Source organism: Platichthys flesus, chromosome 13, assembly GCF_949316205.1.
Source record: "Platichthys flesus chromosome 13, fPlaFle2.1, whole genome shotgun sequence".
NCBI lineage: Eukaryota > Metazoa > Chordata > Actinopteri > Pleuronectiformes > Pleuronectidae > Platichthys > Platichthys flesus.
In genome coordinates, this window is record NC_084957.1 from 315,464 (window position 1) to 337,629 (window position 22,166).

At 48.0% G+C, this 22,166-nt stretch overlaps 1 protein-coding gene across 2 annotated transcripts in view; it reads left to right on the forward strand.

The window, feature by feature from the left end:
• Positions 1-22,166, forward strand: part of ttn.1 (titin, tandem duplicate 1) — a 153,251-nt gene extending 131,085 nt beyond the window's left edge. For both annotated transcript variants that reach the window (XM_062402149.1, XM_062402150.1), the window contains 27 exons: positions 65-1,828; positions 2,127-2,420; positions 2,570-2,854; positions 2,948-3,247; positions 3,351-5,417; positions 5,543-5,845; positions 5,929-6,234; positions 6,430-6,720; positions 6,808-7,107; positions 7,248-7,553; positions 7,666-7,968; positions 8,101-8,382; positions 8,491-9,084; positions 9,291-9,578; positions 9,704-10,003; positions 10,095-10,397; positions 10,519-10,821; positions 10,914-11,498; positions 11,593-11,895; positions 12,146-12,445; positions 12,538-13,113; positions 13,212-13,517; positions 13,660-14,265; positions 14,388-19,447; positions 19,554-19,707; positions 20,007-20,354; positions 20,825-22,166. In XM_062402149.1, coding sequence (XP_062258133.1) covers positions 65-1,828; positions 2,127-2,420; positions 2,570-2,854; positions 2,948-3,247; positions 3,351-5,417; positions 5,543-5,845; positions 5,929-6,234; positions 6,430-6,720; positions 6,808-7,107; positions 7,248-7,553; positions 7,666-7,968; positions 8,101-8,382; positions 8,491-9,084; positions 9,291-9,578; positions 9,704-10,003; positions 10,095-10,397; positions 10,519-10,821; positions 10,914-11,498; positions 11,593-11,895; positions 12,146-12,445; positions 12,538-13,113; positions 13,212-13,517; positions 13,660-14,265; positions 14,388-19,447; positions 19,554-19,707; positions 20,007-20,354; positions 20,825-21,117 — 17,120 coding nt within the window. In that variant the 3' untranslated portion in view covers positions 21,118-22,166. The remainder of the gene's footprint in view (positions 1-64; positions 1,829-2,126; positions 2,421-2,569; positions 2,855-2,947; positions 3,248-3,350; positions 5,418-5,542; positions 5,846-5,928; positions 6,235-6,429; positions 6,721-6,807; positions 7,108-7,247; positions 7,554-7,665; positions 7,969-8,100; positions 8,383-8,490; positions 9,085-9,290; positions 9,579-9,703; positions 10,004-10,094; positions 10,398-10,518; positions 10,822-10,913; positions 11,499-11,592; positions 11,896-12,145; positions 12,446-12,537; positions 13,114-13,211; positions 13,518-13,659; positions 14,266-14,387; positions 19,448-19,553; positions 19,708-20,006; positions 20,355-20,824) is intronic.

The window sequence follows — 22,166 nt, forward strand, 5'->3', positions numbered from 1 at the left end:
TTTTGTTCTTACTCACATTTAGCATTCCCTGTGTAACCCTGAATGTGTTTCATGATTTTCACAGAGGAGGCTCAGATCGACTCAGACGTGGCCATGAGGACTCACTACATTGTAAAGGCTGGCAAGGATGTGGAGCTATCTGTTCCTCTGAAAGGCCGACCTTCTCCCACTGCTTCATGGAGCATGGGAGACGAATGCATCGATCGTAACCCCAAATATGAGTTCCACCACTCAGACACAACCACAGTCCTCGTTATGCGTGAGGTGACCAGGCTTGACACTGGAAAGTACACAGTCAGGATAGAAAATGGTGTGGGAGAAGCCAAGACTCTAACCCTGTCTGTGAAAGTCCAGGACACCCCAGCTCAGTGCAAGAACCTGGTGCTGAAGGACGTGACCCGTGGAAAGGTTACTCTCTGCTGGGAGCCTCCACTCCTCGACGGTGGCGCCGAGATCACAAACTACATTGTTGAGAAGAGGGACTCCTCCAAGAGATCCTTCTCTGCAGTGACAAGCAAATGCACAGAAACAACATACACAATGGAAGATCTGTCGGAGAAAACATCCTTCTTCTTCCGTGTGTTAGCAGAGAATGAGAACGGTGTTGGTGATCCATGTGAAACACTTGAGCCCGTGAAGGCCACAGAGACTCCAGGACCAGTCAAGGAGGTCTCCATGAAGGATTCATCAAAGACGTCTGTCACTCTGCAGTGGCTGAAGCCTGATTACGATGGTGGCAGCATCATCTCGGACTACGTCATTGAGATGAAGCTTAAAGGCGGGGAATGGTCATCGGGAGGAACCAGCAGACATTGTGAGTTTGAGGTCAAGAAACTCAAGGAGCACTCAGACATGTTCTTCAGAGTGGCGTCCAGGAATGAGAAGGGACAGGGAGATTTTGTTGAGACTGGACCAATCAAGGTCATTGACTACATCATCACACCTGAGGCAAGCCTTGCTGAGTACCCAGATGGCAGAGTCAGTGTTCGCCTGGGTCACAATGTGCACATTGAGTTGCCATACAAAGGTAAACCCAGACCGGCGATTCTGTGGCTAAAAGACAATCTGCCGTTGAAGGAAAGCGACCAAGTTCGCTTCAAGAAGACAGAAAACAAAGCCACTCTGATGATAAAGAATGTGAAGAAGGAGAATGAGGGTAAATACACCCTGACCCTGGACAATAAGGTCAACAGGAGATCCTTCCACATTCATGTCATCACACTTGGACCACCATCGAAGCCTGTTGGCCCCATCCGACTGGATGAAGTGAGAGCTGAGAGCATAATGATCTCCTGGGATGAACCAAATGATGACGGTGGTGGAGATATCAGCTGCTACACTGTGGAGAAGCGTGACACGTCCCTGTCTGACTGGAAGATGGCTTGCTCCAGTGTAGAAGATACTCAATTTAAGCTCTCCAACCTGATCAAGGGTGTCCAGTATCAGTTCAGAGTGTGTGCTGAGAACAGATATGGAGTCAGTGAAGCTCTGATCTCACAGATGGTCATCGCCAAGCACCAGTTCAGGCCTCCAGGCCCACCAGGCAAGCCTGTTGTCTACAATGTCACCAACGATGGAATGACCATCCAGTGGGAGCAGCCCATCTATGACGGTGGCACCCCCATTCAGGGCTTCCATGTAGAGAAGAAGGAGAAGAACAGCATCATGTGGCAAAAGGTGAACACGATGCTGATAAAAGAAACCGACTACAGGATTTTGGAACTCATTGAAGGCCTTGAGTACTCCTTCAGGGTCTACGCCCAGAATGATGCTGGCTTCAGTCGAATGAGTGACGAGAGCAAGTCGACCATGGCTGTCAGTCCTGTTGGTGAGTGCTGATTCAGATTATCACTGAAACTATATCGAGTTCAGCTAAATCTGAAAACTGACTATAAGGCCTATTTAGAATTACAGAACTTTCGTAATACGGTCAGTGACAAATATGTGTTGGCATCATGATAAATTCACAAATGGATCAACATTTTTTTTGAGGTTTGTTAAAATGTATATTTGGTATTTATGTTGGTTTAATCCTTTTAAATTTCCCATAACCATATGGACAGGGATGGGATAAGGGTTAATCCAATAATTTGTGAAGTTAAAGGAATGTACTTCCTGTCTTTCAGATCCTCCTGGTCAGCCCGACTACACGGATGTGACCAGTGACTCCGTGACACTGAAGTGGGATGCACCCAAACGTGATGGTGGTAGCAAAATTACAGGTTACAACATTGAGAAACGCCAGGGACATGGTCGCTGGTTCAAGGCCAACTTGACCGACGTACATGATTGCCAGTACGCTGTCACTGGGTTGGCGACAAATGAACGCTACGAGTTCAGAGTCATCGCCAGGAATGCCATTGGCGTTGTCAGTCCTCCTTCCAACTCCTCTGGCTTGATTGTTGTAAGGAGTGAGAACGGTGAGTAGCAGTGTTGTGAAGTTGAACCTCAGGACTGAGGAATAATGTTGTAGTAGATGGCCACCGCTTTCCTTTCTGTATAGTATTTGTTAACTGTAAAAGTAAAAGACTTTTAAAAATGACAAACCTCTTTTCTTTTTCAAAACCAGCTTCTCCAAATATTGAGTTTGGCCCAGAGTACTTTGAGGGTTTGACAGTCAAGGCAGGAGACCACATCAGGCTGAAGGTCACCATCACTGGACGTCCAGTCCCCAAGGTCATCTGGTTCAGAGACGGTGTGCAGGTTACCAAAAAGATGATGGATATTATCAATGTAGCTGGATCCACTACCCTGTTTGTCAGGGATGCTGACCGCACGCATCGTGGCCTCTACACTGTGGAGGCCACCAATGGATCTGGATGCAGGAAGGAGAACATCCTTGTCCAAGTCCAAGGTACTTCACATGTTTCTCTTTGTATTTCACTAGACTCATTTACAACATTATCATTATTTGTACATGTTCTAACATAAATTTAACGTGATGCAGACACACCCGGGGAGCCAGTGGGACCCATCACTTTCAGTAACATCTCAGAGGGCAGGTGCACTCTGTCCTGGAACCCACCAGAGAACGACGGCTGCTCTGAGATTTCACATTACATCATTGAGAAACGTGAGACTGCCAAGATCTCGTGGGCCTTGGTGTCTGATGAATGTGAGGAGTGCGTGTTTGATGCGTCCAAGCTCATCAAGACCAATGAGTACCAGTTCAGAGTCTCTGCTGTCAACAAGTTCGGAGTAGGCAGACCTTTGGAATCCAGCCCTGTCATTGCACAGATGCAGTACAGTAAGTGGATTCATTCAAAGGCTAAGGAAACATAACATTTGTAAATAATCTGTATGAAATCTCTGCACACGTTGTCCTAATCTATCAAAAAAAAATTCCTCAGCTGCTCCTGAAGCTCCAGGAACTCCTGATGCCACTGAGGTGACAGGAGAGAGCATCACTCTCTCATGGGCACCTCCAACAGCCGATGGAGGAAACTCCATTCAGTACTACATTGTGGAGAAACGAGAAAAGAAGACTGTCCGGTTCTACAAGGTGATAACCAAGAAGCCCATTATCGAATGTGCTCACAAGGTGCTTCACCTGACAGAGGATACAGAATATGAGTTCCGTGTCATGGCCGTGAATGATGCTGGTGTTGGAGCTCCGAGCAACATCTCGATGCCGATTAAAGCCGCTGAACCAAAGGATATTCCTTGTGCTCCCTCTGTGGTCTGTGTCTCTGACTCCAGCAACACATCCATCAGTCTGGAATGGAGCAGGCCTGCAGATGATGGAGGTTTGGATATCCTGGGCTACATTATTGAGATGGTGAAGGGAGAAGACACAGAATGGAAGAGAGCAAATACAGAGCTGGTGGCAGAAACGAATTACACAGTGACTGGTCTCCAGACAGGAGTTGATTACAGATTCCGTGTGGCAGCTGTCAATCACGTGGGCAGAGGTGAGGAGAAGGAGACTCCAGAGCCGACTCAGGCTGTTGACAGGCTAATGCCACCACAGGTGGATATTGACGCCACCTTCAAGCAGACACACATTGTGAAGGCTGGAGGTTCAGTGTGCCTGGGCATCAACTTTAGAGGAAAACCCATCCCCACAGCCACCTGGGTGAGAGAGGAAGGAGAGCTGGGTGCCATGTCAGAAATCACCACTACAGACGGCTACAGTTCCCTGACCATTGAAAACTGCTCTAGAAATAACACAGGAAAATACACTGTTAACCTGGAGAATGCCAGCGGCAGCAAGGCCATTACATTCACTGTAAAGGTGATGGACACACCTGGAGCTCCACAGGCTGTGGTCCTCCAGGAGGTATCCAGAGGCTCTGTCACACTTACATGGGAGCCTCCTCTCAATGATGGGGGAGCTCGAATCCATCACTATATTGTTGAGAGGCGTGAGGCCAGCCGTCGAACGTGGCAGCAGTCTGGGGGCAAGTGCAAGCAGCACATCCTGAAGATCCAAGACCTGCTGGAGGGAGTGCCGTACTTCTTCAGAGTGTCTGCAGAGAACCAGCATGGTGTTGGTGAAGCATTTGAACGGACTGAGCCGGTCATTGCCACTGCAGAGCCAGCGTCTCCAAAGAGAATGGACATCCTGGACACCACAGACAGCTCTGTGTCACTGGGCTGGCTGAAACCTGAGCACGATGGCGGCAGCCGCATCCAGTGCTACGTCGTTGAGGCAAAGCCAAAGGGTACGGACAAATGGGTTGTGGTTGGGAACACCAAGAGCCTCACGTACGTGATTGAAAAGCTCAACAAGGGCGATGAGTATGACTTCCGTGTGAAGGCCAAGAATGAAGCCGGCTACAGCAAGCCCAGGGAAACTTTGGCTCCTGTGTTGGTTAAAGAGCCTCATATTGAACCAGCTGCTGATCTCAGTGAGATCACCAACCAGCTGATCACGTGCAGCTCCGGCAAAACCTTCACCATCGATGTTCCCACCAGTGGTAGACCTGCTCCTAAAGTCACCTGGAAGCTGGAGGAAATGAGGCTGAAGAGCTCAGACAGAGTCTCCATTGAAGTAACAAAGGACCGAACCAGTATCTCAGTCAAAGAGGCCATGAGAGGAGATGGTGGTAAATACTACCTGACTCTGGAGAACGTGGCAGGAACCAGGACTTTCACTATTGAAGTGAATGTCACCGGTAGACCCAGTCCTCCAACTGGTCCCATCGAAATCTCCTCCATAACCTCTGAGTCCTGCGTCGTTAATTGGGAACCACCGGAGGATGATGGCGGCACTGACATCACCAACTACATTGTTGAGAAACGTGAGTCTGGTTCCACAGCCTGGCAGCTCATCAATTCCAGTGTGAAACGCACTAGTCTTCATGTCAGTCACCTGACCAAGTACATGCAGTACACATTCAGGGTCTCTGCTGAGAATATATTCGGTGTCAGCAAACACACCGAGTCTGAGACCATCGTCGCGGAGCATCCTTTCAGTAAGTACTAAACTTTTTGACCTATAAGCATTTCTTTAAAATGGCAAATACATACATGCTTTCTATTGAATCAGTTATAAGTTAGGTGACTGTGCTCAATAATAAAATCTATTTTCTAATCACAGCACCTCCTGGCCCTCCAACAAGGCCTTCAGTGTTCAATGCCACTGCCAACACAATGACCATGAAGTGGGAGGAACCCTACCATGATGGTGGCAGCAAAGTGACAGGCTACTGGATTGAGAAGAAAGAGAGGAACAATATCCTGTGGGTGAGGGAGAATAAGATCCCTTGCTTTGAGTGTTACTACAAGATGGAAGGTCTAGTTGAAGGCCTGGAGTACCAGTTCAGGGTTTATGCCATGAACAGTGGTGGGCTGAGCAAAGCCAGTGAGGCCTCGAAGGGAGCAGTTGCGCAAAACCCAGTTGGTGAGTTTTGACACTTCACACTATTTACAGTCTCAGTGGATTCCATTATTGTGTCTAATTGAAATATTTGATCAATCATTTAGATTCTCCAAGTAAACCAGAGGTTACAAATGTTACAAGAACCACAGTCTCCCTCAAGTGGTCTGCTCCACTGAACGATGGTGGCAGTCCCATTGTGGGCTACATCATCGAGCGTAAGCCGTACACTTTGACCGGTGAGGGCCGCTGGCTCAAGTGTAACTACACCAACGTGACCGACAACTTCTACACTGTTACTGCCCTGGGAGAAGGAGAGCCCTATGAGTTCAGAGTCATTGCCAAGAATGCCAACCAGGTCTTCAGTCGGCCATCCGAGTCCACTGGATCTGTGCAGTGCAAGACAGACTTTGGTACTATCTTCATTTAAGACCACCATACAGCCACACCATATAGCATTCATCGACACTCCATATTTAATCTTGAATGAAATGATGATGATAGTTATAACAGTTAAACACTTAAAGGTTCCGATTTATTAGAAGTGCTAAATCTGCTCCACACTGTGGAGATGTTTCATAACCATGTACTGTGTCTCCACTGAACAGAGCCTCCAAAGGCCCAGCTGGACAGCAAACTCTTGTCTGAAACCGTGATGGTCAGAGCTGGTTCAGACCTGGTTCTGGACGCTGCAGTGGGAGGCAGGCCGGACCCCAAGGCTTCCTGGTCTAAGGGCAACAGGGACCTGGACTTGTGTGAAAAGTACAACCTGCAGTACACCCCCACAAGGGCCATGGCTATAATCAAATTCTGTGACAGAGATGATACTGGAAAGTACATCCTCACGGTCAGGAACGTGAGTGGAACCAAGACTGCTGAGGTCAACGTCAAAGTGCTTGGTAAAAAAACTTTTATTTTTTTAGAATTTAAATTTGTCAGAGGGTCCTGAAAGCAACATACTATAAGCACCTGTGTTTTTTTTTCAGATACACCTGGACCGTGTGAAGGCAGCATTGAAATCAGCAAAATCACGCAGGAGTCATGCGCCCTGAGCTGGAAGCCTCCACTAGAGGATGGCGGTGATGATATCGCTCACTACATTGTAGAGAGAAGGGACACCAACAGGCTGAACTGGGTCATCATGCATGCAGAGTGCAAGGATCTGACCTGTGACATCACTGGGTTGTTCAAGAACACAGAGTACCTGTTCAGAATCCGGGGAGTCAACAAGTACGGAGCTGGAGTTCCCCTGCAGTCAGAAGCCATGGTCGCCAGAAACACGTTCAGTAAGGGACTTTAAAAGCATAATTTCCCAAAAGATAACTGAGTTCAAACAGTCCATGTTCTTATTCCGATTGCCTGTGACATATAACCACAAATTAAACCTTTATAAGGTCCAATGCTCATCTATCTGGTCTTCCCTCAGCTGTGCCAACTCCTCCTGGTGGTCCAGAGATCCTAGTATCAGGAAAGGACTTTGCCACCATCGAGTGGCTGAAGCCAGAGAGCGACGGTGGCAGCCCATTGATCCACTACCTGGTGGAAAGGCGTGAGAGAAAGAGTGCCCGCTGGGTGAAGGTAAACAGGGATGGAGCTCACCTAGACACCATGCTGAAGGTGTCTGGTTTGACCGAAGGCAACATCTACCAGTTCAGAGTGACTGCCATCAACAAGGCTGGAGAGAGTGAAGCCAGCGAGGTTTCTTTGTATGTCGTCTGCAGAGTGCCAACATGTAAGTTCAGATTGTTAAAGTCAAAATATCAAACACTGTGTTTTTATATATGAACAGGATTATTGGGTAACGTGTCAATTAACAAATACTTATTCCTGCGTCCTCTACTCAGGCACCCCCGCCCCTCCCTCTATCCCTCGTATCACTGACACCCACGCGGACAGCATCAGCTTGGCCTGGGCCCGACCGGTGGAGGACGGAGGAGCTGATGTGATCGGCTACATTCTGGAGATGCAGGAGGCCGGAGCAGAGGAGTGGAAGAAGGCCCACGAAAAGACCCTTCGTGCTGCTGAGTATGTGGTGACCGGACTTTCTGCAGGCAAGAAATACTGCTTCAGAGTGGCTGGCATCAACGTCAACGGTACGGGAGACTGGAGTGAGCCCTGTGCTGAGACGGAACCAGTGGAGAGGATTGGTAAGTAATCTGGAAAAAAAATCTTTTGGTAATGGAGTAGATATTATTTGCAGGCTTTTGATGAGGTTGAAACATTTCAATTCCTGTATCACTTACATTACAAACTACTCATCATCACGTTTTCTCACCCAGAAATTCCTGACTTCGAGCTCCACGACGACCTTAAGAAGACCATCTGCCTCCGCGCTGGAGGTTCCCTCCGCCTATTTGTCAGTGTCAGCGGTCGTCCACTTCCTGCCATCTCCTGGAGCAAGCCAGATGTCGACCTTCACAACAGAGGCTTCATCGAGGTCACCAATACGTCCACCACACTCATCATTGACAAGGTCAACCGCTACGATGCTGGCAAGTACACACTGATAGCCGAGAACTCTGCAGGCAAACAAGAAGTCAACATCCTGGTCAAGGTCTATGGTAAGTGACAAACTACACAGGAGTTCCTATACTTTCAATTGATTTTATATAATGCATTACGTTTTTGAGGATTTTATATTTTAAGTGCGGAACTATTTTTATTGTTAGATACTCCTGGACCAACTGGACCAATCAAAATCAAGGAGCTGATCAAAGATTCTGCCACCATCTCTTGGGAAGCACCAACTGTAGATGGTGGTGCTCCCGTCAACAACTACATCATAGAGAGGCGTGAGGCCTCAATGAGAGCCTACAAGACGGTGACGTCCAAGTGCAGCAAGACGTCCTATAAGATAGATGGCCTGATGGAAGGCATGCTGTACTACTTCCGAGTTCTCCCTGAGAACATCTATGGAATTGGAGAACCCCGCGAGACACCTGACGTCATCCTGGTGTGCGAGGTTCCTTTGCCACCACACAAGCTGGAAGTAGTCGATGTCACCAAGAGCACTGTTACCCTGGGATGGCAGAAGCCTGAGCATGATGGTGGCAGCAGACTGACAGGCTACATGATTGAGGCCTGCAAGTTCGGCACTGACAAGTGGATGAAGGTGGCCACACTGAAGCTCACAGACTTTGAGCACACCATTGAGAAGCTGAATGAGCATGAACAGTATTTGTTCAGACTCAGAGCAATCAACAGCAGAGGAGCCAGTGAGCCCAAAGAGCTTCTTGCCGCGGTCACTGTGCAGGAACAGAGAGGTAACGCCATCTTTTCTAATTGTTTTAGACAAAAGCATAAAAAAGAAAGGGATTGACTAAAGGAGATGTAAATTGGGATATGTGAATATGGCCTCTACAAATAAAATTTGATTGATTGATTGATATCGTCACATTTCAGTTCGCAATCAATTTCCCATCGGTTGTCATCAGTAATTACACTATTTTTGTGTCTGTCTTTTTTCCAGTGATGCCCGTGGTGGACTTTTCCAGTTGTCCTCAGAAGGTTGTCAATGTCCTCGCTGGCAAGACTCTGGAGCTGGACCTGCCCCTCATTGGCAGACCTCCTCCTGTCTGCTCTTGGTACTTGCGGGACAACAAGATGAAAGTTACTGACCGTGTCAAGATCAAGAGCACCGGGAAGTTCACCAAACTCACTGTGTCCGACACCACCATCGATGACACCGCTGACTACACCCTTGAGGTGAAGAATGCAGTTGGTGTCCTCACGGAGGTCATCAAGGTCATCATCCTGTGTAAGAAACCCTCTCTTATTTGTTGCTGTTGTTTATCAGTAGCAATCATAGCCACAGACAGTGTACTTTATTAACATCGATCAAACTGAGTGTAACCTTCAATTCTGTTTATCCTATTTGTCTAGCTAAACCCGATGAACCAAAGGGACCCATCAGATTTGATGAGATTGATGCCACCACCGTCACCTGCAGCTGGGACCCTCCAGTCAGAGATGGTGGCGCTCCCGTCAGTGGCTACGTGGTCGAGAAGCGTGATGCTCACAGACCTGGCTGGTTGCCTGTCTGTGACTCTGTTAGCCGACCCACTTTCAAGTTTGAAAACCTGAATGAGGGAGATGAGTATGTCTTCCGTGCAGCTGCCATGAATCGTTATGGCACTGGAGAGTTCCTACAGTCCGACATTGTCACCTGCAGGAGCTTGAATGGTAAGACTGCAATGACACATCTGATATTACCTTCAGAAAGAATTAGGTAACGTATGACAGCATTACATAACATATTTTCCCTCCTCAACAGATGTGCCTGGACCTCCTGGCCGTCCAACAGTGTTTGATGTTTCTCGGGATGGCATGACTGTTGCCTGGAACCCACCAGAAGGAGATGGTGGCCTTGAGGTTTCTGGATATATCATAGAGCGCAAAGAAGTCAGGTCCGACAGATGGGTGCGCGCTAACAAGAACCCCGTCACCATGACCAGATACAGGTCAACAGAGCTAATTGAGGGCCTGGAGTTTGAACACAGAATCACTGCAATCAATGCCAGAGGCCTGAGTAAACCCAGTCTGCCATCCAAACCAGCTGTGGCAACAGATCCCATCGGTAGGAGAACAGTTCTAGGAAAAGTGTGGTTTTTAAGTTAAAACTGTTTATTAGAATTAAATTCATACTTATATTTGGCGACGTCTTAGCAAACACTGACATTCCTCTCTTCCCTTTCTAGATCCACCTGGTTGTCCACAGAACCCGAGGATCACCGATACCACCAAGTCCTCAGTATCATTGGCTTGGAGTCCACCTGATGATGAGGGAGATGCAAGGGTGAATGGTTACCTGATTGAGATGCAGAAGGCGGGCACTATGGCCTGGATCAAGTGCAACACCACCCCATCTCTGATCTGTGAATACACACTGACCAACATGCCACAAGGAGAGGAGTTCAAATTCCATGTGATGGCCTGCAATGCCGGTGGCTCTGGAGAGCCTGCGGAAGTGCCAGGAACTGTCATAGTGACCGAGATGCTTGGTAAGGCAACAACGGCTACCTTAACTACATCACAACTACCAAAGTAGTTTTCACTGGTTTTAATGTGGCCACTCATTTGTGTTTCTCTCCAGAATCTCCTGATTATGACTTGGAGCTGAAGTACAAAGATGTGTATGTGGTCCGCCAGGGTGGAGTAGTTCGCCTCTCTGTGCCCATCAAGGGTAAACCTCATCCAGTCTGCAAATGGTTGAAGGATGAAGGTGCAGTCTCCACCAAGGCCATGATTGCCTCCACCGAAGATGCCAGCGAGCTGGTGATCAAGGGGGCTGAGAGGAGTGACTCTGGTTTGTATGACCTCCTGCTGGAGAATAGGGTCGGCAAAAAGAAGGCCCAAATCAAGGTGAAGGTCATTGGGCGCCCAGGTGCTCCAGAGGGACCAATGGTCTTTGAGGAGATCCAGGCAAACTCTGTCAAGGTGGCATGGAAGGTACCCACTGATGACGGGGGCTCAGAGATCTTGGGTTACATTGTGGAAAGACGGGAGGCAGCCAGAAACGCCTGGTACGCCGTGGACTCGAGAGTGACTGACACTCAGCTGGTTGTCAAGGGCCTGAAGGAAGGAACAGAGTACCACTTCAAGGTCACAGCTGAAAACTCCTTCGGTGTTAGTGCCTCCCTAAAGTCCGAGCAGCCAGTTGTGCCTCAGACTCCTCTTTGTAAGTATTCCACTTCTTCAGTCTGTGTTTCAATGTGTCTTTGACATGAGATAATTCAGTAATTATTCAAAATAAAATTTTGTTTTAAAACCAGGTCCTCCTGAGTCTTCAAGCACCCCACCAGAGATCATGGATGTCACCAAGAGCTCTGTGGCCCTGGCTTGGTCCAGACCGAAGGACGACGGTGGTTCTGCCATCACTGGCTACTTCGTTGAATACAAGTTGGTGTCTACTGAAACATGGTCCCGCCACCAGACGAAGATCACCTCCACCATGTTTACTCTACCTGGACTCACCCCGGACTCAGACTATCAGTTCCGCATTGTTGCCGTGAACGACGTTGGTGAGAGTGAGGCTAGTCCTGTGTCTGACCCAGTCACATGCAAGGATCCATTTGGTGAGTTTTCACTCATATTCATATGTATTTATACTATAACTATTATAGTAGTTGTTAACATTTTACTTTCCATAAGCCATCTAGACGTAATTGATATTTCCCTGTAAACCTAAGTAAACTCTGTTGATCAAAACAACCTCTTATACTTGGCTGGACGAGGGTTTTGCACATAAAAAGACTTAAAAAAAAATATTCAGTATTCATTGTTGGTTTCAGGATTAATCATTTTTTTTTGTTTGTTTCGTTCCAGACAAGCCGAGTCAACCAGGTGAGATCGACACAGTTAATGTTACAAACAACTTCATCACCCTACGCTGGCAAGCTCCAGAGTGCGACGGTGGAAAGGAAGTCCTGGGCTACTGGGTGGAGTACAGGAAATCAATTGAGAGTACTTGGAAGAAGTCCAACAAGCAAAGGTTGAAGGAAAAGGAGTTCACCATGCCTGGATTAAATGAGGCCACCGAGTACGAGTTCAGAGTGTTTGCTGAGAATGAGACAGGAATGAGTCGACCCCGAAGGACTACCACATGCATCAAGACTAAACTGAGCGGTGAGTGGACAGAAATAGAAATCATTTGTACACAATTATCCAGAATTTCTTTGCAAAAAAAATGACGTTGCATCCTTGTTTTGTATTAACAGTTGAAACTAAGCCAAGCCTGAGGAAGGAAATGGATGAAGTAACTGTCAAACTTGGTCAGCCTGCGGTCATGAAGTGCCAGATCATTGGCAGACCTGTTCCTGAAATCAAATGGTATCATGTCGACAAAGAGGTTGTCGAATCCCGCAAGTATGAGATGAGCTCCGATGGCCGCAACCACTCCCTGTCAATAATGACCAACCAGCAGGACGATGAGGGACAGTACACCTGTAAGGCCATCAATGAGGCCGGAGATGCTGAGACAGCGGGTCTCCTGGTGTTGGAGGCAGCTCCATCCTTCCATGCTGACTACCCATTGAAGGAAACCTACTATGCTGGCCTGGGAACTACTCTGCGTATCCACGCCGTGTACATCGGCCGCCCAGAGCCAAAGATCATGTGGTTGCATGGAGTGAAGACTCTGGAGAACACAGAAGACATCAACATTGAGACAACTGAGCATTACACACACCTTGTCATTAAGAATGTGCAACGCAGATTACATGGAGGCAAATACAGGATCAGACTACACAACCACTTTGGCAGAGCTGACACCGCTTTCAATGTGGAAATCTATGGTAAGCTTGTGTAAATGACCTGCAGTGAGTGCAGCATGAATTCATCTGTACAGCTGATATTAGATCCAATTAATGTAATCCGATCCTTCTGTTTCCAGACAAACCTGAAATGCCGCAGGGTCCCATTGTCCTGGACGCCCTCCTGAAGAATTCAGTCATCATCAGCTGGAAGCCTCCCCAGGACGATGGAGGCTGCATGATCACCAACTACATCGTGGAGAAGCGTGAGGACAAGGAGGGAACCGAGTGGGAACTGGTGTCCTCATCCATTAATGGAACATCTTGCCGTGTCCTCAACCTCATCGACAGTGCTGGATACTTCTTCCGTGTGTATGCCCAGAATCGCTATGGCAACAGTGAGCCATTGGAGCTCAGTTCACCTATTCTCATCAAGAGCCAATTGGGTACGTTTAGTCCAATGACCTTTAATGTCTTCAAAAGTGCTTCATGAATCCATGTCTTACAATGTATGTGTTATTAATTCACATGTGAAGACCCACCCAAGTACCCTGCGATGGATTCTTATACACATGTTTCTGTCCACAGAGAAACCATCACCACCTCTGTCGCCAGTTGTTTCGGCAATTACCAAGGACTCCTGCGTGGTCTCCTGGAAGCCTCCACTCAGCGATGGTGGCTCCAAGATCAAGTGCTATTGCCTTGAGAAGAAGAACAAGAAGGACAAAAAGGAATGGACCGAATGGACTCCGGTGACCACAGATGAGATCAAAGCGACCGTGTTCTCAGTGAAGCATCTTAATGAGGGCCTTGAGCACATCTTCCGTGTGAAGTGCGAGAACGTCGGAGGACAGAGTGACTACAGTGAGGAGACTGCTCCCATGGTTCCAATCACGGCTGTCGAGATCCGTGCTCCAGCCTTCAAGGAGGAGCTGAGGAACATGAGCGTCAAGTACAAGAGCAATGCCACCCTCGTCTGCAAGATCTTAGGACAGCCCAAGCCTGTGATTAAATGGTTCAGACGAGGAAAGGAGATCCATTCTGACGGAAAGAAGATCAAGATCCAGGAGTTCAAGGGAGGTTACCACCAGCTAGTTATCACTGAGGCGGATGAGGAAGACTCCACTGTTTACCAGATCAGAGCCACCAACCAGGGAGGCTCCATCTGTGCTACAGTCTCTTTGGATGTTGAAGGTAAGTGTAAAGATATATCTAATTCCTCCGATTTAAACCGACTAAGACTTATCCAGCAGCATAACTAAATTAAATACTTGTTAAAACAATCATCTCACTTTAGCCATTTCTTGCATTTCTAGTCCCTGCCCAGATCCATCTGCCGAAGAACCTTAAAGACAAAGAAGCCATCCCTGCCCTGCGTGGAGAGATGGTTAATATCAAGATTCCTTTCGGTGGCAAACCAGATCCTGTCATTACATGGCAGAAAGGACAAGATCTCATCGACAGCAATGGCCACTACCAGGTCATTGTAACCAGGTCATTCACGTCCTTGGTGTTCCCCAATGGAGTGGAGAAGAAGGATGCTGGTTTCTACATTGTGTGTGCCAAAAACAGATTTGGCATTGACCAACAGACAGTTGAGCTGGATGTGGCTGATGTGCCTGATCCTCCACGTGGTGTCAAAGCCAGTGAAGTCTCCAGAGACTCTGTTACTCTGAACTGGGTGGCACCAGCTAATGATGGCGGCAGTAAGGTCAAAAGCTACATCATTGAGAAATGCCCCACCACTGCTGAGAGGTGGGAGCGTGTCGCCCAGTCCCGTGACACTCACTACACAGTGATCAATCTGTTTGGAGGAACCAGCTATCAGTTCAGGGTCATTGCTGAGAACAAATTTGGACAGAGTGCTCCATCTGAGACCAGCGGACCTGTCATGACTAAAGAGGACAAATCCAGAGTCCTGCTCTATGACAGGGAGGTTGACGATACTGGACGTGTCCCCAGGGGCAAGGCTCAACACTCTGATGCCAAGAATCTGCACCTCAAATATGCTATCGCAGAGGAAGTGGGCAGAGGTCAGTTTGGCATTGTCCACCGCTGTGTTGACATCAGCTCTGAGAAGACATACATGGCTAAATTTGTCAAAGTGAGAGGTGCTGATCAAGCGATAGTCAAGAAGGAAATTGCAACACTGCGCTTGGCCAAACACACTAACTTCCTCCTTCTCCATGAGTCTTTTGACAGCCCAGAAGATCTAGTGATGATCTATGACTTCATCTCTGGTGTCGACATCTTCGAGCGCCTCAGCGCAGCTGACTTTGAGCTTAATGAGCGGGAGATCGTTAACTACATCAGGCAGATCTGCTCAGCTCTCGAGTTCTTGCATGCTGAGAGCTATGGAAACTTTGATATCAGACCTGAGAACATTGTGTACACAACAAGAACCAGCTCTAATGTAAAGATCATCGAGTTAGGCCAGTGCAGACACCTAACTCCTGGAGAACAAATCAAGATTCAGTATACCACTGCAGAGTATGCTGCCCCTGAGATCCACCAGTGTGACTTGGTCAGCAGTGTCACTGACATGTGGTCGGTTGGTGTCCTTGCCTATGTCCTCCTCAGTGGACTTAATCCATTCACATCTGAAACCAACCAACAGATGATCGACAACATCTCCAACGCAGCCTATAGCTATGAAGACGAGTCCTTCACACAGGTCAGTTTTGAGGCATTAGACTTCACAGACCGCCTCATGACAAAGGATCGTAGACATCGTATGTCTGCTGCAGAGGCTCTGGTGCATCCTTGGCTTGCCAAGCCTGCAGAGGATATCAGCACCAGAGCAATCCCATCTGGTAGACATAAAAGATATTACCAAGCGATGGTGAGAAAAGAGTGGAACACCGTTGTCTCTGCAGCTCGTGTGGCCAGTGGGGGTTCCATCAGGTCCCAGCGTGGAGTCTTTGTTGCCAAGGTGAAGATTGCTTCATTTGAACACGGTCCTCTTGCAGGACAGATTGGACATGCAGTGGTGAATGAAGGAGACAGCGTGAAATTCATCTGTCACATTGACAACTATGATAGCACTACTGAAGTGACATGGTACTGTGGAGTTAGACAGCTTGAAGCTGGTGAAAAATATGAAATTGAATATGAGGATGGCCTGGCTGTTATCACCATCAACAAGGTCACAAGGGCAGATGATGGTACCTACAGATGCAAGGTTGTTAATGAGTATGGTGAAGACAGTTCCTACGCTGAGCTGTTCATCAACAGTGTTAGATCGTGCCGCGAGTACTTCACCAGTCGTGTGGTCAAGAGGACAAAGCGCAGAGTGGACACTGCCAGAATGCTTCAGAAACCACCGGAGTTCACCCTTCCTCTGGTCAATCGGACAGCCTACATGGGTGAAGACGTGCGCTTCAGTGTCACCATAACTGTTCACCCTGAGCCTCGTGTCATCTGGCACAAATCAGGACAGAAACTTATCCCTGGAAATGATGACAAGAAATATACCTTCATCAGTGACAAGGGTCTGTACCAGCTGATTATCCACAAACTGGACAAGGAGGATGATGCAGAATATAGTGTTGTAGCACGTAACAGGTACGGTGATGACAGCTGCAAGGCTCGTCTTACTGTCGTTCCTCGTCCTAAACCAGCAGATCTCACCCTGAGGCCCATGTTTAAACGTCTGCTAGCGAACGTAGAGTGCAGGGAGGGCCAGAATGCACGGTTTGAAATCAGAGTGTCTGGCCACCCCACACTGAAGTGGGAGAAAGATGGCACACCTTTGGCCTTTGGACCATCTATTGAGGTTATCCACGAGGGTCTTGATTACTACATCCTTCATGTGAGAGACACTCTCCCTGAGGACTCTGGCATATACAGAGTAACTGCTACCAACTCTGCTGGATCTGCCAGTTGCCAGTCCACACTCAAAGTGCAGCGTGTCAGTCATGTAAAGAAGGAATATGAGACCAGTGAAAAGGAAAAGCAAACGTTATCTGGACAGGAAGAAATGGACAAAAAGTTGAGGCTTTACCAGATTATGTCCGGCACTGTTGTTGCGCCCCTCCCACCTTTAGCAGTACAAGCTGTCAGGGAGGCCGCCACCATGTTCAAACCGGCTGTGACAACTAAGAAGGGAGAGAAGACTGAGATCGAGATACAGAAAGAACGAGAGGAGAGAAAGAAGCGAGCGGATGAGAAGAGGCTGCGTATGCCCTATGACGTCCCCACTCCTCGTGTCTTCAACCCAGCTGTTCTCGAGGAAGATGTGGAAATCAAACACTTCAAGCCACTCTCTGATATGAAATGGTACAAGACACTGCGTGATCAGTACGAGTTCCCTGAGCCTATGGATAAAATAAGTCACAAGAGGATGAAGCGTATTCGCCTCTCCAGGTGGGAACAGTTCTATGAGGTGCCAATCAGGATCAAGGACCAGTATAAGCCTAAGTGGCGCATCTCATCCATTACTCAGGATGACTTGGAGACGGTGAGGCCTGCAAGGCATCGCACTCCTTCCCCTGAGATGGAGGCATACCACAGGATCAGGAGGAGATCCCTGGGTGACCTCTCCGATGAGGAACTACTGCTGCCTGTGAATGAGTATCTGTCCATGAAGAGAATAGAGGAGGAGAGGCTTCGTCTGGAGGAAGAGCTGGAACTGGGGTACTCTGCTTCTCCACCGAGCTTCAGCCCAGTTCGCTTTGAACTGTCCGCCCTGCGTCCCTCATCTCCTAGAAGGGCCTACAGTGATGATGAAGAGGAAGAAGGGGTCTGTAGATATGACTCCTACCGAATTCCATCTAAATATGAGGCTGGTCCAAGTTTTGTTGAGCTTCGCCAGCGTCACGACAAAGCCACACACACACCTCAGAAGCAGAGGGTTTATGAAGAGCGAGAAGATGAGGAGCTGCTGCGCCCACACACCACTGCTCAGAGAATCACATCATACAAGAGTGAACTCAAACGCATGGAGTTTGAGGAGAAGATGCGAACCTCTAAAAAGGAAACAACTGTCACCGTTGCAAAAGTCTCTGAGAGCGTTGAATCTGAGTACCTGACATCCTTCACCTCAGCATATATTCCTAAACCCATTAAGAAGCTTCCAACGCCTGAACCTGTGAGGGGAACATCTTCCACACCGGAAAAGGCTGTGAAGACTGACGTCGCCTTTCCGAGAGTTGACTTTGCATCCAGGTACGAGGAGAGGAAGCAGGCTCTCAGGTCAGAGAGAAGATCAGTGGAGGTTGTGACACAGGCTCCGTTTAGCCTTGACCATGGTCCACAAATCACCATCAGGCTGCGATCTCATCGTGTCCCCTATGGCTCCAACACAAGGTTCACCCTGAACGTCCAGGCCAAACCAGAATCTGAGGCCAAGTGGTTCCACAATGGAAAAGAGATTCATCAGAGCAGTAAGTACCACATGACCAATATCAGTGGAGTGCTGACCCTCCAGATCATCAACTGTGAGACTGAGGATGCTGGAACTTACCGTGTTGTCTGCAAGAACACCAAAGGAGAGACTTCTGATTATGCAACATTAGATGTTGCAGAAAACGAATATGTTCTTTTCTCTTCACACCACAAAGATGAGGAGCCTCCATCCGCACATCTGCCTGAAATGACCAAAACAGAGGAATATCACGTCTCTTCCTCTAAATCAACAGAAACCGTGACTGAAACTGTTACAGAGACCACTACTGTTGTTGAGAAGCCGAGGGAGAAGCCAGGTGCTCCTGCTCAGATCCTGACCAAACCACAGTCTCTCACGGTGGAGGAGGGGGGCCTTGCCAGATTTGACTCTGATGTCGCTGGTGAACCAGCACCTTCTATCACCTGGTTGCATGAAGGCTTAGTTGTTGGTTCCTCTGCTCGTCACCACATTGTCTCCACCCAGAACAACTCCTCCTTCGAGATCTCTCCCGTGGAGGTGTCGGATGAAGGCAGCTACACTCTCCTGGTGGAAAATGATAGAGGCAAACAAGAGGCTCATTTCACTCTATCGATCCGTAAATCTGATTCCAAGGAAGAAGTTGTTGCCCTTACTAGAATCACCTCTCCAGAGGCTAAGTCACCTCTTCCCAAGTCACCTGAACCAGTCAAAACTCCTAAGAGACTCAAGTCCCCTGAGCCAATCAAGTCCCCACAGAGAATCAAGTCTCCAGTCTCACCGAAGTCCCCAACACCAAAGTCCCCAACTCCAAAGTCCCCAACTCCAAAGTCCCCAACTCCATCAGAACAGAGCGAGCAGGGAATCACCATGAGTCGGTCTGATGCCGCTGCTCCTCGGTTCCTCGTGCAGCCGAGGTCCCAGAATGTGAACGAGGGACAAAATGTGAAATTGACGTGTGAAATCGAAGGAGAACCTTCACCTGAAGTGGAGTGGTTGAAAGACAATGTGAAGGTGAGTGGTTTTCTCCAGGAAGTCATTTGTTTTTTAATCATGTCAAAGATGTTGCTTGTAGTGATTTTAGTCAGAAGCTCAACCGGATGTAACTCTGTCTCCACAGATTTCTGTCACGTCAAACATCCGACTGAGTCGCTCTCAACACGTCCACGCTCTGGAGATCCGTGAAGCCACAGTCGCAGACAGCGGCAAATACACGATCAAAGCCAGGAATCAGTTTGGACAGTGCTCTGCGACATCGTCACTCAACGTCTTCAGTAAGTCTCTCTGCATTTCAACTAACAGTCCAACTCTGTCAGTGCATGTGATGATGAAACCTGGGATGAAATCTTAAAGGTTCAGTGTGTAGGTTGTAGTGACATCTGGTGGTCAAGTTAAGGATTGCCCTAATCCTACTCATTGAATCGTTAAATCTGATTTTACGTTCAAACCAATGTGTGTGAAACCAAAGCACCACAGCTTTCCCTGTGTGTTCTCCGTGCACTGTTGCATATGGTGTGAACTGTACGTGCACATTGTGATACGAGTCCTGTGCTTGTTATTTGCATCCCCGCAGCCCTTGTTGAAGAGCCAACCACAATGATTATCACGGAGCAAAGAGATTTTACTGGCACTGCTGCTGGCGTGCAGAAAACCTTCTCCGCCTTGTCCGTCCACCAGGGGGCCGACATGCAGTCGAGCACCTTCAGCCGTGACGCCCACTCGTCTGCTGCCCACAGTTCATTTCAAAGCATGTCTGAGGCTAGCATGTCTGAGGCTAGCATGTCTGAGGCTAGCATGTCTGCCATGATGGCCAAGTCAATGGTTTCCATGAGCTCCAGCAGCCAAATGATGGAAATGTCTATTCAGTCGCATGTGACGGCCTCGTCCTCCTTGAGCGCCCAAACCACCGGGGTCAAACGAGGTGAGCCGGCCTGAGTCCTGCGATCTGAGCGTGAAACACGCTGATGGTTACGTTTCAGGTTTCATTAGGATTAATGAGAGATTTACTTTCTAAAACTTTTCTGTGCGGTAACTTTCAATCTTTATCACTGCTCAGATCTCAGAGGACATCTGTTTTTCTTTGTTGTGGATTCAAACCGTTAAAGGAAAAATTTAAGAAGAATAACTTTTATGTTTAAATTCCAAATCTGTTGTGACTTCATAAATAATCACCTGATCTTCAGTAAGACAAAATAAATAAACTGTAGCACGGCGACGTGAGATCAAATAATCCTCAAGAGATTAATAAAAGGGAACTGCACCTCGTGCAGGTTTCTACTTTTTGTAGTTTTGATTAAATTAGTGAATTATTTCTGTGACTAAAACAATCATCAGTTAAACTGACGGGAGGTTGAACAAATCAAGTTTTCACTGACTCGTTCTCGTTCACAGGTTTTCCAGCAAAGATCGAAGCTCTTCCCCAGGACGTCAGTGCCGAGGTGGGGAGGTCCCTGACGATAGCGGGGGTGTTCTCCGGAGACCCCGCCCCCTCCGTGCAGTGGATGCGCTCCGGTCGTCCCCTCCCCAGCGGAGACGGGCGCTACCAGGTGGAGAACACCGGTGACGTCTCCACCCTAATGATCTCTGCGGTGAAGGAGGGCGACAGCGGGGCGTACACCCTCCGCCTGTCCAACGAGCTCGGCTCCGACTCCAGAACCGTCAACGTTCTCATTCGGTCCATGTAAAAAAAAACGTGCATTTACCCCGCCCCCCCGCTTCCCGGATCGAGATTCTTTAATTAGTGAATTAGCAACGATAACCGACTTGATAAAGATCTGGATTTTCTTCTTGTAAATATGAACTATTTTTGTACCAAACTTGACATTAATTTATGCCAAACTAGACTAAAGTCTAAAGTTGTTATAAAATGTGCCATATTGGATAACTATGAATTAGGATTTTTGAACCACTTTTCTGTGACATGTACATAATGTATATAGCCGAATTTAACGGTTATGGGAAATGTATGTATTGTTATTTATGACAATAATATTAACCGAAACATAATGAAACTAAATGCAGTTTAACAGGAGAAAGTTTCAACAGAAACGAATACCCTGTTAAACTGAGAAACTAAACTGTGCCTCAACGATAAGTTGAAGTCTGTAAGTTTGCCTCAGCAGGTAGAGCGGCTCCCTGCTGACGATCGGAAACCAGAAACAGAAAGACAAAGTTATTGTTCTGGACACGTGTCGGTGCCCGGTACAGTTTCCTATGAGATGTACCATGAGCATAAGACCCTGAGCGCTGTTTGCGTTACCCTCATGTAAGCAGCGTGAACCGGCCTTGTGCTCCGACCCACGTGTCGTACACCACGATGTGACGACCTGCCCGAGTGCGAGCGGCCTGCACTCCCGGCGTTTAGATCATTTGAGTTAAGAGCGCTGCGTCTGGAACAGGACGGCCGGGTCGGCTTCTTAAAACAACTCCTGGCCACGAGCGTCCAGAAGGTCGACTCCGGCTCTGCTGTCCAGACGCAGCGCCGGCTCCTGGAGGATAGTTAATGTGTTAGTGTGTTTGAGTGCGAGTGTTTTTAGCTTTTAGTCATTTCACCTCGTCAGTAGTCAGGGTCGTCGTCTTCGTCCACGTTGATCCATCTCCTGTGGACGAAGCAAGAGCACGCTGTGTTTCACCCTGAACTTTGATTGAATTGGTCTGTTGATGTAGAACTATATTTCATCCTCCTTGAGTTTGATGCATTACTGATTTAATAAAGCATGATTTCAGCACAACA